This window comes from Cyclospora cayetanensis, unplaced genomic scaffold (genome assembly GCF_002999335.1).
Source record: "Cyclospora cayetanensis isolate NF1_C8 unplaced genomic scaffold, CcayRef3 CcayRef3_contig_196, whole genome shotgun sequence".
NCBI classification, from domain to species: domain Eukaryota; phylum Apicomplexa; class Conoidasida; order Eucoccidiorida; family Eimeriidae; genus Cyclospora; species Cyclospora cayetanensis.
Genome location: NW_020312143.1, coordinates 55,003 through 66,182, shown reverse-complemented (window position 1 = coordinate 66,182; position 11,180 = coordinate 55,003). Strand labels below are relative to the sequence as shown.

General features: G+C 56.8%; 1 protein-coding gene across 1 annotated transcript; it reads right to left on the bottom strand.

Moving 5' to 3' along the window:
• Positions 1-372: 372 nt before the first annotated feature.
• LOC34619318 (probable ATP-dependent helicase PF08_0048) lies at positions 373-10,408 on the bottom strand. The gene is made up of 15 exons (XM_026337610.1): positions 9,409-10,408; positions 8,891-9,150; positions 8,170-8,543; positions 7,483-7,959; positions 5,545-7,161; positions 4,325-5,406; positions 3,972-4,144; positions 3,261-3,412; positions 2,547-3,039; positions 2,238-2,375; positions 1,894-2,063; positions 1,398-1,650; positions 1,014-1,220; positions 708-848; positions 373-543 (listed from the first exon to the last, which is right to left on the bottom strand). The coding sequence occupies exons 1-15, from the start codon at positions 10,406-10,408 to the stop codon at positions 373-375; spliced, it is 6,708 nt and encodes a 2,235-aa protein (XP_026193395.1).
• Positions 10,409-11,180: the final 772 nt, after the last annotated feature.

Sequence of the window (11,180 nt, the reverse complement as noted above, 5' to 3'; positions counted from 1 at the left end):
CCACGAAACAAATTTCAAATTTTCAAGTTTGCTGAGGCATCCCGGGATCACCGGTAGCACTACAAAAACAAGATGGTGAAGGTAAGCCCACATTTTGACCAACTTGGAATCCGCGAGCAACGACCAAATGCTTCGCACTCGAGTTCGCCTCCGAGTGGTGACGGATTTAGACAACACATGAGGCCGATATACTGTGGAACCACGCTAGGATATCCACATGCGATGGCTCCGATTGCCGGCCCCAAAGCAGGCTACTCCTAGTGCCCATATGCCGCGGCAGTCATTCAAAGGGCTTGGCACTCACAATGCTGCTTGTATCCGTGATCCCTCTTCCAAGGTTTCCCTTTCCACAAAGCATGGACCTCATAGCTTTCACTTGGATTCAGCGGACTCGCCACCATCTTGCTCCTCTAACTCGCTTTCCCACGCTGCAGACATCTCACTTCCAGAGTTATCTTCGCTACCATCTGCAGCTGAGGCACTCTCCGTTGCTGCCCCTGGTTCTCCTTCCCCAACTTCTGCCCCTTCGCCTTCGAGCTGTGCCTGCAAGCATCGTAACAAAGCATTAACGCGAAACGGATTTTACTTATGAATGCGTTTAAAGTGCCAGTTCACCGCAAGCGTTGCTGCTTTTTTCTCCAACTCGTGTCACGCTGAAGAAACCAAATCGTTGGATGTGTTGCGATATGCAGATATTGCATGGTTACCTTGAAACGTTCTATTTGCGCAATGAGCGCGTCGCTTTTGTTGTCGCTCAAGAACTTGACGCAGTACGTAGCCAGGGCTGGTAGTTCATTTAGAGCAGAAGAAACGTCGTCCACAGCATCTGGGTTCTCATCGCGGAAGTCCTGAATAATGATAATCCAACCATGAGTATCGATCATCTATTGGCACTAGAACCCAAGCTCCAATGTAAGTAGACGGAATAACATGCAGTTTAGGCGAGTACTTTTGTACTTGCAAGCTAGTGGCCGAAGGGGTCTAAGGGAATCGTACGAATGCTATGAACGCACATCACTCATTTCCTGCTGCACTGTTTTCTGCTCCTTAGCTGTTTGCCTAAGGGCAGCTCTGTCCTCGACGTCTTCCAGTTCGTCCATGGCCGATTCAAATGCCGAGTTCCTGTCCCGGGTAGGTGCTAGTGGCGCATTCCCTGTGTCTGCAGTAGACTCGTGAAGTACGCGATCAACGTACAGATCCTCCGTTTGCTCCTGTTTGATCTGATCAAACATTTAACATGTAAATGGAAAGAGGCAACACGATACACGCGATGGCCAAATGACTTTTCCCAGCACTTCGCGGACCACTAACATTTCTGAAATCGTTGTTACGCGCAATCTCTAAGCCTGCCCCCATACTCCTCCATGTTATAAGTGAATACAAGCCGTAGAACTCACTGTCAGAAGTTCCTTCAGTGTATTTGCGTTAGAAAACCACTCCGCTCCATGAAGATCTGAGCCTTTCTGGTCATCAACTTCCAGCCTGCCCAATTTCTTTGCAGCGTTAGTTATTGTGAATGATCCCTGGTCAACAACGATTTCGTCGAGGAGTCGTTTCTGAAGTTGCTTGCGCCAGATATTTTCTTCGATCGTGTGTGCGCACACCAATCGGTAAATATGGACATCTCGTGTTTGACCGATTCGGTGGCACCTGAAGATCGCATGGTGAAGAGTGATGTTTAATTGAAAGAGTGCCACCGCTACTGGGCGCAGAATTGCCTCTTTGTGGGTGTTCTGCAAACCCTGATGTTTGGGTGTCCACCCTATACTACCGCGAGGAGTGATGCCCACTGAAAAGGTTGGATTTTGGGGTGATTGGCTAAACCTGCGTATCCCCTTGTCACGCTATTTGAAAGAATCCTAACTGTTGAACTGTAGCCCCACCGCATCCTACCGGTCCATCGCTTGTCTGTCCATGGCAGGGTTCCAGTCTGTGTCGTAAAATATAACGGTATCTGCACCAGTGAGGTTGATTCCAACACCCCCAGCACGAGTAGAGGCGATAAAGAGGAAGATGCGAGGATTTGTGTTGAACTGATTGACAATGCGCTGGCGGTTTTCCACCTGCAAAGGCAATCAAAAAGCAGAAGTCTACCTGCGTGCGGATGATTCACAAGGGAAATCGAAGGTGCACATATTCCCCTCTGTATCACCAGGCCAGTGGTGCCGCGCTCTTCCCCCAGCACCCTGCCTCGCTTTGCCCGTACGGTGCAGTGTTGTTGCGCCACTACTTCGCACCTTAGTGGAGCCATCTAGCCGCAGATAAACGAAGCCCTGGTAGTTGATCCATGACTCGAGAACATCCAGCATCCGACTGAACTGTGTAAATATGATGCAGCGATGGCCTCCAGCACGAAGCTTGTGAAGCAGCTCTGCCTGTGGTGCGAACCGCAAACACAGCGAGCCACGCATGCGGCACCTTGTCACCTCCTCTCCCCAACTGTCTGCTACTCCACAAGGGTTGCTAAGGGGGCCTCCTGACAACGTTCTGAGGCAGCCCGGTTTGCTGTCGGGTAGTCTGATGACTCTCCTCGTGGCCTTGCTTACCATGGCAATGAGCTTCCCACAATCGTCCTGTATAAGCTGCTTCGGAGGGAAGAGGCACTCCATGCGTGCAAGCGTCTCTCGAACAGCGGAGTTCGTTTCCGCATGCTGGGAGACGACGATGCATTGGGGCCTTGAAGCGCCAGACAAGAGGTCATTGTAATAGTCGTTTTCAGGGCATAGTGCAGGACGAGTTCCCGCAACGCAGTAGCAAGCTGGCACATGCATTATATGACGTCCCAGTACTATTCCTCTGTCGTCATCTGCAGCCCCCTTCTGCAGCTGTGTTGCGTAAGCCACACGAAAGTCCGACGCGGCTGATCCAGAGGCCTCTCCCGCACCCTGGGGGGAACCCCAACGCAACCCGTAAGTAGGTGGGTGTTCCCGACGAAGTACAGGCTCTCTGAGCCGATACCCCTCTAGCAACGTCAGCGCTGCCCCCTCGAGGGCGCTGAGTGAGGAGAAACGCGCAGTGGGGCCTCCCTGGCCTCGCAAACTGCGCACCCATGCGACGCACGTAATAAACTTTCGACTCGACGCCTCGCGTGGGCCCCAATACACAAGAAGTATTAAGAGGGCAAAGAGGGGTCTCCTTTAAAAAAGGCGGCACTACGATGGCAGGCCTGCATATTCCTATTCTACGAAAGCAGACTACGGTGTGGACTGCCCCTTCTCTTCCACACAGCGCAGCAGCAGACGGGCAAAAGGCAAACTTACTATACGCGCGGTGGTTGGGTGTGAATGCGAGGCCAGCACACGCACGTAAAAAGGCTGAGCAGCGGCCTCAGATGCTCGCAGACCTGAGACGGCGTTGGGAAGAGGCTTGAGCTATACGATGTCTGGCGAAAGAAGTCGTCGCTTGAGCGTATCTGGAAAAAAGAAACGCAAGACAAACAAATCCGGACTCAGGGCGCTATTCGAAAGGCCCTATTCTCCAAGATTCCAAGGACTGTTGCAGAACCGCTCAGCCCAAAGGAAATCCAAGTGCAGCAAGGGCAGCACAACAATACATGCCAAGCGGTGCTGCTGCCACGCATTTTGCACACAGACGCGCTTCCAGCAGCATCACGCGAACCCATGACCCCTTTCAGGGACTGAAACGATGCAAACACGAAGGTGCAAAGCGCTGTGTAGCCATGCACCAGAACCTGCTGACTGACGCACACTCTGCAAAAACCCTGACATACCCCCACAAGCCGCCATCACGCAAGCGTACTGCATGTGCACGAAGTATACATATATATATCTATCTATGTACATACGCGCCCCCATGAGAATCCAGTATCGCACTCCGCCACCACGCAAGCGAGCACTTCTGCAGGGAGGCCAGTCTACGCTGCTGCCTCTGCCCTCAGAGCTTGACAGGACGGCCTGCCCCTGCCGCGTGCAGAAGCCGAAAGTGCCCGAATGGGATAAACGGAGACTCGCCTGGTCGTATACATAAAAGGGGGGATACGTTGCACCCTGGCGAACCAGTCTGCGAAGATAGCGGCGGCCGTCAGATCCTAGATGGGGCGAAGGAGCGAGCCGATGGAGGAAGTGCAGGTAACACAGAAAGCGGAATCGCCTGGACTGCCCGTCTTCGCGGGCAGCAGCTGCTTCTGAGGCAGCCAACACAACGCAGCAGCACATGCCACACGCTTCGGCGAATCCTAGGCTAGCACAGCCAGCTTCTCCCACGCGCGAGCGCCCAGCGCTGCGCGTCCGAACTCCCGATCGCTGCACTGTGGGGATCCGAGGCTTCACCTGCGTGCCTGCCTCCCCTTCCGTTTTCGACTCACCCCTGAGCTGCCTTTGACACCACGGCCGCTGGCGAGCCGCGCGCGCGGCTGCACTCGCAGTGTCATTTTCCGGAAGCCTCCTGGGAACGACGGGAAGACCCGTGAGCCGCTCATGCGACCGCTGCAGCAAGTACTGCCAGCGGCTCCTCACGGCTCGCGAAGAAGACGCAGGAACACCCCCCCACCCATGGGCGCTTCCCAAGCCGTCGAACGCAGCCTCGGCTGCCGTCACTCGCCAGCCGTCGCTTCCCGCTGGGGCGCCTTCGGAGGCGTTTTGCGGTGGCAAATCTTCATCCCCGTTGAGCTCGAGAGACACCTGATAGTGCAAAAACTTGAGAGGCAGCGGCAACACGTCGTCCAGCGGCTGCTGAGCCTCTTCCATCTCCCGCTGCTTGGCTCTCATCACACCGCCTACGTCAGGAATGCTCGCCGCGCCAAAGGCGACCCCCAGAAACCAGCTGCCGTCGATGAGGCTCTTGGAGCTCCGCACCGCCTGAGCCTGCTGGTCGCCTAGGCCTTGCTCAGGAACCCTCCACGCGACACTGCCGGCTGTTTCTCCCGATGCGGCAGTGCTCAGAAGTGCCACCGGCTGCTGCACTTCATGCTCCCCTCCTTCGAGACAAGGCTGCGCAGTCGGGCTGCCGGCAGCGTCCCTGCACTCCGCCTCCTGCGCAGTGTGCAGCCGTGCAGCTCCCCCCTCGAGCTGCGCAAGGTGTTGCTGCGACAGCCAGGAGGAGGGGCCTGCCGTCTGCAGCGGCGGGCTGGGATTCGAGGCTGCAGTCGACGGCAGCGCCGGAGAGAACGTGGGGGGAGGAATGTCTCTGACGGAGAAGGTGAAAGGGTCAACAAGCACCGGAAGATCGAAGGCGGCAAGATAGGCTTCAAGCGAGGCGTCTCGGAGGCGGCCCTCTGTGCAAACGGCTCTCGGCTCCCTGGCACCAGCACTGCACTTGGGAAACGGAGGAGGAGGAGAGCTTAGAAGGCATTGGATCGGGGATGCGAGCTCGTCTGCCGCCAGTTCCGCCCACTTGCTGCCGTGTGCCTCTCTCAGCAACAGCGACGTCAGGGGGCCTGTTAGCCGCCTACACGCAAAAACACAAGCATTAGCCAGCCGCAAACGAGACGCCCTCGGAAGAGAAGCGACGCGTTCTACTCTTTCTACTCACGTTTCTGGACCGCTGTCTCGTAAGGCAGCACGTTCGTTGCTGCGCGCAGCTCACTTAATTGCAGCTTCTGGGGTAAGGCACCAGGGTTCCTGCAGCCAGAGGCAAACGGATGCTGGGATGGTTGCCTCCAAGATGCCAAGCCCGTCGGCTCCTACCGGCGTCCTAGTAGGCCGAGCTTCGAATAGATCGGGGTGGTTGCAAACCTTGCGGAGCTGCATGAGGGCATTCATCATCCCCCTATACTGCTGCTGATCCAGAGTTCCCTGCACCGCGCGGGAGCCTAAGAATTCATCATAGAGGCAGCGCTGCCTGCGCGTCAATTCACACTTGATGACGTGCTCGTACTTGCTCGGCATCTGCTTCTCGACATCCTTCTTGAGCCTCCGCAGTATGTACGGCCGAAGGACTTGGTGCAACTTTGCCACCAGTCTCTGGTGCCTCTGCACGCGCGACTGCTCTATGGCGGCTGTCAGCGGGCTGTCGAACCACTCCTTGAAGTTCTCGTGGGAGGAAAAAAGCGTAGGCATCAAGAAATGCATCAGCGACCACAGCTCAAGCAGATGGTTCTGCAGGGGAGTCCCCGTAAGAAGGAGCCGGTGCTGCGAATTGAACGTCAGCAGCGTCTGCCACCTCTTGGAACTGAAATTCTTTATGTTCTGCGCCTCATCGAGAACCATGGAATACCACTCCCTTCGCTTCAAGATGGCGGCGTCCTTCACAGCAGTGGCGTAGCTGACAATGCAGACGTTAAACGCATGCTTCCGCGTCCACCCCTGCCGCTTCTTCTGCCGCTCGGCCGCAGATCCGTAGTACAACACAACTCGAAATCCTGGAAGAAACTTCTTGAACTCAGTCTCCCAATTCTCAAGGACGCTCGTCGGAACAACAACCAGGTGGGGACCCCACACACCCATTTCTAGCGCCAGTTTCGCCAGCAGCGCGATGGTCTGGATCGTCTTCCCCAAACCCATCTCGTCTGCAAGAATGCAGTTCGCCCCTGCTCTGTGCAGCCGGTAAAGCCACTCTACCCCTTCCGCTTGATACTCCCTAAGGCGCGCCCGAAGCAGCCTCGTCAACGGAAGCGGCTTGAAACCCAGCTGCTGCTGCTGCTGCTCCTCCTCCTGCAGCTGCTGCTGCTGCTGCTGCTCACGCTTCACGGCGAGCACAAAGCGACTCTTCTGAGTCTTCGATTTCGCCGTCTCTGGGGCTGATTCGCGCGATTCCAAGGGGGTGGCAACAGCAGCAGCTGCTGCCGCCACCCCCCCCTCCAACTTGACCTTTGACTCCTTTTGCTGCTGCTTGTGCTGCTTGTGCTGATGCTGCTGCTGCTTCTGCTGCTGCTGCTTGTGCTGCTGCTGTTGGGGGGCATCCTCCTTCCCACGCTGTGTCTCCTCGGGCATCTCTGGCGAGAGCGTCGTCGACATCTCGCGTTTCAGCCGGGGGTAGCGAAGTCTCTTGGGTAGACTCTGTTCAGCAACCCCCTCCCCTGGCCTTTCCCGCTTTTGCTGCTGGCTCGCATCTTGGAACTGCTTGCTCTCGCTATCGGCTGCCAAATTGCCCTTGTTGGCTCCCTCGGCTCGTTGCAAGTCTTCTGGATCCGACTCGCTACTCCTCGAGGCGTCCTCTGCTCGACGGCTTAAGAACTCCTGTACCGAGGAATAGCCGTAACTCCTGCACCACACCCAAGCCCATTACGCGCAGCCGAGAGCACACATGAGGGAGTGGTTGCGCAACAACCAGCAGCGCGTACGATGACTGAGAAGACGACAGCGCACAAACATCCCAAGCAACAACCGTGAAAAACTCCGGATAGAATGGTCGCCACGCCTGCCACACGCTTCTTACGCCCCTTCTCGCACCGCACATGGGGAATTACACACGGTGGCGGGGTGTGCCCTGTGACGACAAACCCTCGAGCCATACTACAGTGCAAACAAAAAGCAGCGGCGTGAAAAAACGAGAATCCACAAAAGTGCTTCGGGAGACGCGGACTTCAAAACTTCGCTGAGGGGGGCTTCCGCCTCGTTCAGAAGATCGTCTACCGCCCCCGTTTCCGACTGATCATCCTCGCACGAATCCATCTCTTCGTCTAACTTTGCATCCTCTTCGTCTCTCTCCGCAATTAAGGCCTCAAGGCGCTCTTGATCCTCAGTGGCTTCTTCTTCATCCTCCTCGTGCTGCTCTTGTCGCTGCTGCTCTTGTTGCTGCTGCTCCGCGAATTGCTGCAACACGCGCCGGCTAGCAGCCCGACGCGGCCTAGAGAGGTTTTCGACTGGCATACGAGATCTCTTGGCTTCGGAGCATCCCTCATGGCTGCCTGTGGATCTGTCTCTGCCCTCTGGCACGTCTGCAGTCTCTTCTTCTTCGTCTTCTTCTTCTCCCGATGACTGCGAGGCGCTACCCGCCTCCTTGCTGGTGTCTTCCACGCCCCTCTCTCGGAACTCCTTGACACTTGAATAGCCATAGCGCCTGAGAAAAACACAGGTTTACCCGGCGAGAATCATGGAAGGACGGAAAAAGACCCCAGTGTTGGAACCGCAAGGGCAGAAGAAGAGGAAAGGCACATCCCACCAGGCATATTCCAGTCGAAAGGAGGCGGCGCAACGAGGAGAATGCGCACAGAAAGACAGAAAGAGAAGCTCGCGACGGGTAAGCCGCAAAAATGGCGGATCAACGTACTGCAACAACTCTTCCAGCGGTTCCTCCGCCTCCTTCGCGAGGTCACCTGCCTCGTCTCTGCGCCCTCCTTGGCCTTCTTCATCTCCCTCTGACGACGTTTCTGCTTCCATTTCTGCATCAAGTGCCAAGTCTTCCGCTTCCTGGCGTTCTACCTGCTCCCCCGCAGCATCGAAATCGTCATCTTCTGCCACCACTGCGGCTTCAGCTCGTGCAGCCGCATGCGTGCCCTTTTTCTCAGAGCCAGCTCTTGGAAACTGCTTGCCAGTGCGAGGTGACTGCCGCGGCTCGCGCTGCCGCTGAGCTGCCGCTTCCATCCGAGTTGCTTCGCCGCTATCGGAATCCTCAGAAGGCACACCAAGGCCTCCCCTCACATCCTGGGAACCAGCAGACGCGCACCGCAACGAGCGCCAACGCAAAGAAAGCATGCAACCGCATGCATTCGTACAGCCCTTGTATAAGAAGACATCTGCAGAGCCAACCCCAGCCCCTGGGGCTGCACGGTGCTGCGTGCAGGTGTATGTACAGCTAGGCCAAAGGCCGCCGAAGTGTGCATGCGCAGACAAGGCAGAATAAGGGAGTTTCTGTGCATGTGGCGCTTGCTTTCCTATTCTCAAGTGTAAGTATACACTACTGTCAATATGAATAAGAAGATACGGAGGTAGCCGCGGGTGGGAGAAAGCTCAGCAAAAGGGGCTTAGAGGACAGGTGCAAGCGTCAATACCCTTCGTATGCCTCCGGCGATAGCCCTAGAGACTTTTAAGGCCCTCTTAACAAAGCGATCGAAATTCTTCTCCTTCTGCTGCTGCAGCTGAGACTGCAGCGTTCTCTTCTGCTCCTCCCACACAACGTGCTCCACCTTAACCCAAAAAGCAGACACAGCGCCGCTCAGAACCTTTGCCTGCTGCCTCCGCAGCCGCTCAACCTCTTCGTGCCGCTGGTCGCGTCGCTTTGCTTGGCCTTCCAAGTGGCGTTTGCACATGCCTGCAGGTGCAGCAGGCAACGCAAGCACTGCAGACGGAAAGTCAGTTAGTGTCAGCTCGCCCTTTGCCTTTCCCAGCGGCGTCCACCAGTGAGGTTCCTGCCTTCCCATCTGCCGAAGCAGCGGGAAGCGCTTGGACTTGAACGCACACGACAAGCCATCGCTACCTCGGCAAGGCGCACTAATGAAACACCTCAACACCTCCCGCAAAGCACCCACCCGCCCCCACACGCGCATGCCTGCATGCGCCGCAAGATTACCAGCAATGTTTCGAAAGCCTTTCTTCTTTTCCTTGTGCTCATCGCTAACAAGGTCTTGAAATGTCGCCATCTCTGCCATTATGGTATCGCCGTGAAGCGGCAGCTGCTGGTGCTGCTGCAGCACAGCAGCAACGTCTGCTCCCGCTGCTGCAGCAGCGACGGCCGCCTCCAGTGTAGGAATACCGCAGAGGCACTTCGGGGGATCCTTTTGCTGCTGAAGAGGGGCCCCCTTGCCCATGAGTAAGTGCACGCGGTTCAATTCATGCTGCAGCTGCTGCAGTTCGGCCGTTAAGGCCGCCTCCTCCTGGCCTACCTCCGTCACGTATCGCCCCCCCAGACGGCGCAGAAAAAGCCGCATGTCAGTCTTTCTGGGATGGAGCTCAGCAGCTAGCGCTGCCGCAGCGTCTGAGCGAGCAGGAGGCGCTTGCGGCTCCTTGTCAGCAGCAGGAGCCAGCTGGCGAGCTCTAAGAGGAGGCGGTACCCTCTCACAAGCCTCGACACGCGTCTCATGCCAATAGCGCCTACTCTGCTGCTGCTGTTGCTGCTGATGGTGTTGCACTGGCTGCGGCAGCCTCACCACTTCTTGGGAAGCCGAGACAGTCTCTTGATACTCCACACGGTGCTCCAGGGGAGAAGGAGGGTGCCCCACCTGCTGTGAAACTGCGGCAGGACGGCTTTGTCGCAGCTGCTGCTGCTGAAGGAGCTGCTGCTGCTGAAGGAGCTGCTGCTGCTGGAGCAGCTGCTGCTGCTGGAGCAGCTGCTGCACATGGTGCTGCTGCTGCAAAAGCGTGAGGGAGCGGTCACTTTGCAGCAGCGGCCCGGGGTGCGGAGTCGCAGAGGAGTATCCATACGGGTGCTGCATGTGCTGCTGCAGCATTTGCTGCTGCTGCTGCATGTGCTGCTGCAGCATTTGCTGCGGCTGCATTGGCTGCTGCTGCCAGAGCGGCTGTCCATTTGCACTCGTGTTCGAGTACTGTTCGTTCTGCTGCGGCTGCTGCATCGCTCCCCCCTGCCGGCAGCCGCTCGCCTCCTTCAGATTGCGGCATGCGGCGGACTGAGGCGGAAGGCCGCTGTGGCGTAGGCCTTGTGCCCTACCCTACCTGCACTATTACCGCGCCTGAATCGGTGCTGAGGGGGCCCCTCCAAACGCTCGTTGGAGGCCCCTAGAGGAGGAAGCAGAGCACAATGGTAGTGAATGCAGCGACACCCCGGAGTACCTCGGGAAAGGGTCCGTGAGGTGCCACCAGACACGCCGCTGCCGAGTTATATCTGCTGCAGCTTCAATCAGAATGGAGTGACAAAGTTCTGAATGAGAGGCTTTCCACACAGGCCCCAGAGGGGGGAAAACGGGTCACTATGGGAAACGGCTGCTGCGCATATATATACATGCGGCGGTGACGGCTACCAGCGGGTTTAATAAGAAACGTCAGATTAAGTAGGGAGGCACGAAATAAGGAAAGAGTAATTCGTTATATTGATGCGACAGCAGTCCTTTGAGCGCTCCCGTGGGGCAGCGGCTCCCTCACGTCTAGGCCCCGAAGTGAAGCCCTAAGACGTGTGCCTTTCGCTGGTAGCAGCCGCTTACAACGCACCTAACCAAAGGTTCAAAAGAACTAAAAGAGTGCGGAGAAAATGATGCCGAAGCTACTCAGCAGTATCTTAGAAGCCGGCACACTCCAGCAATGGATGGAAGTCACCCCAGCGACCCGGTGGGAGCCCCCGTTTCCACGAAGTAAAAGGTTGCCTCGTTACCAAACAGACACACAGTCTCG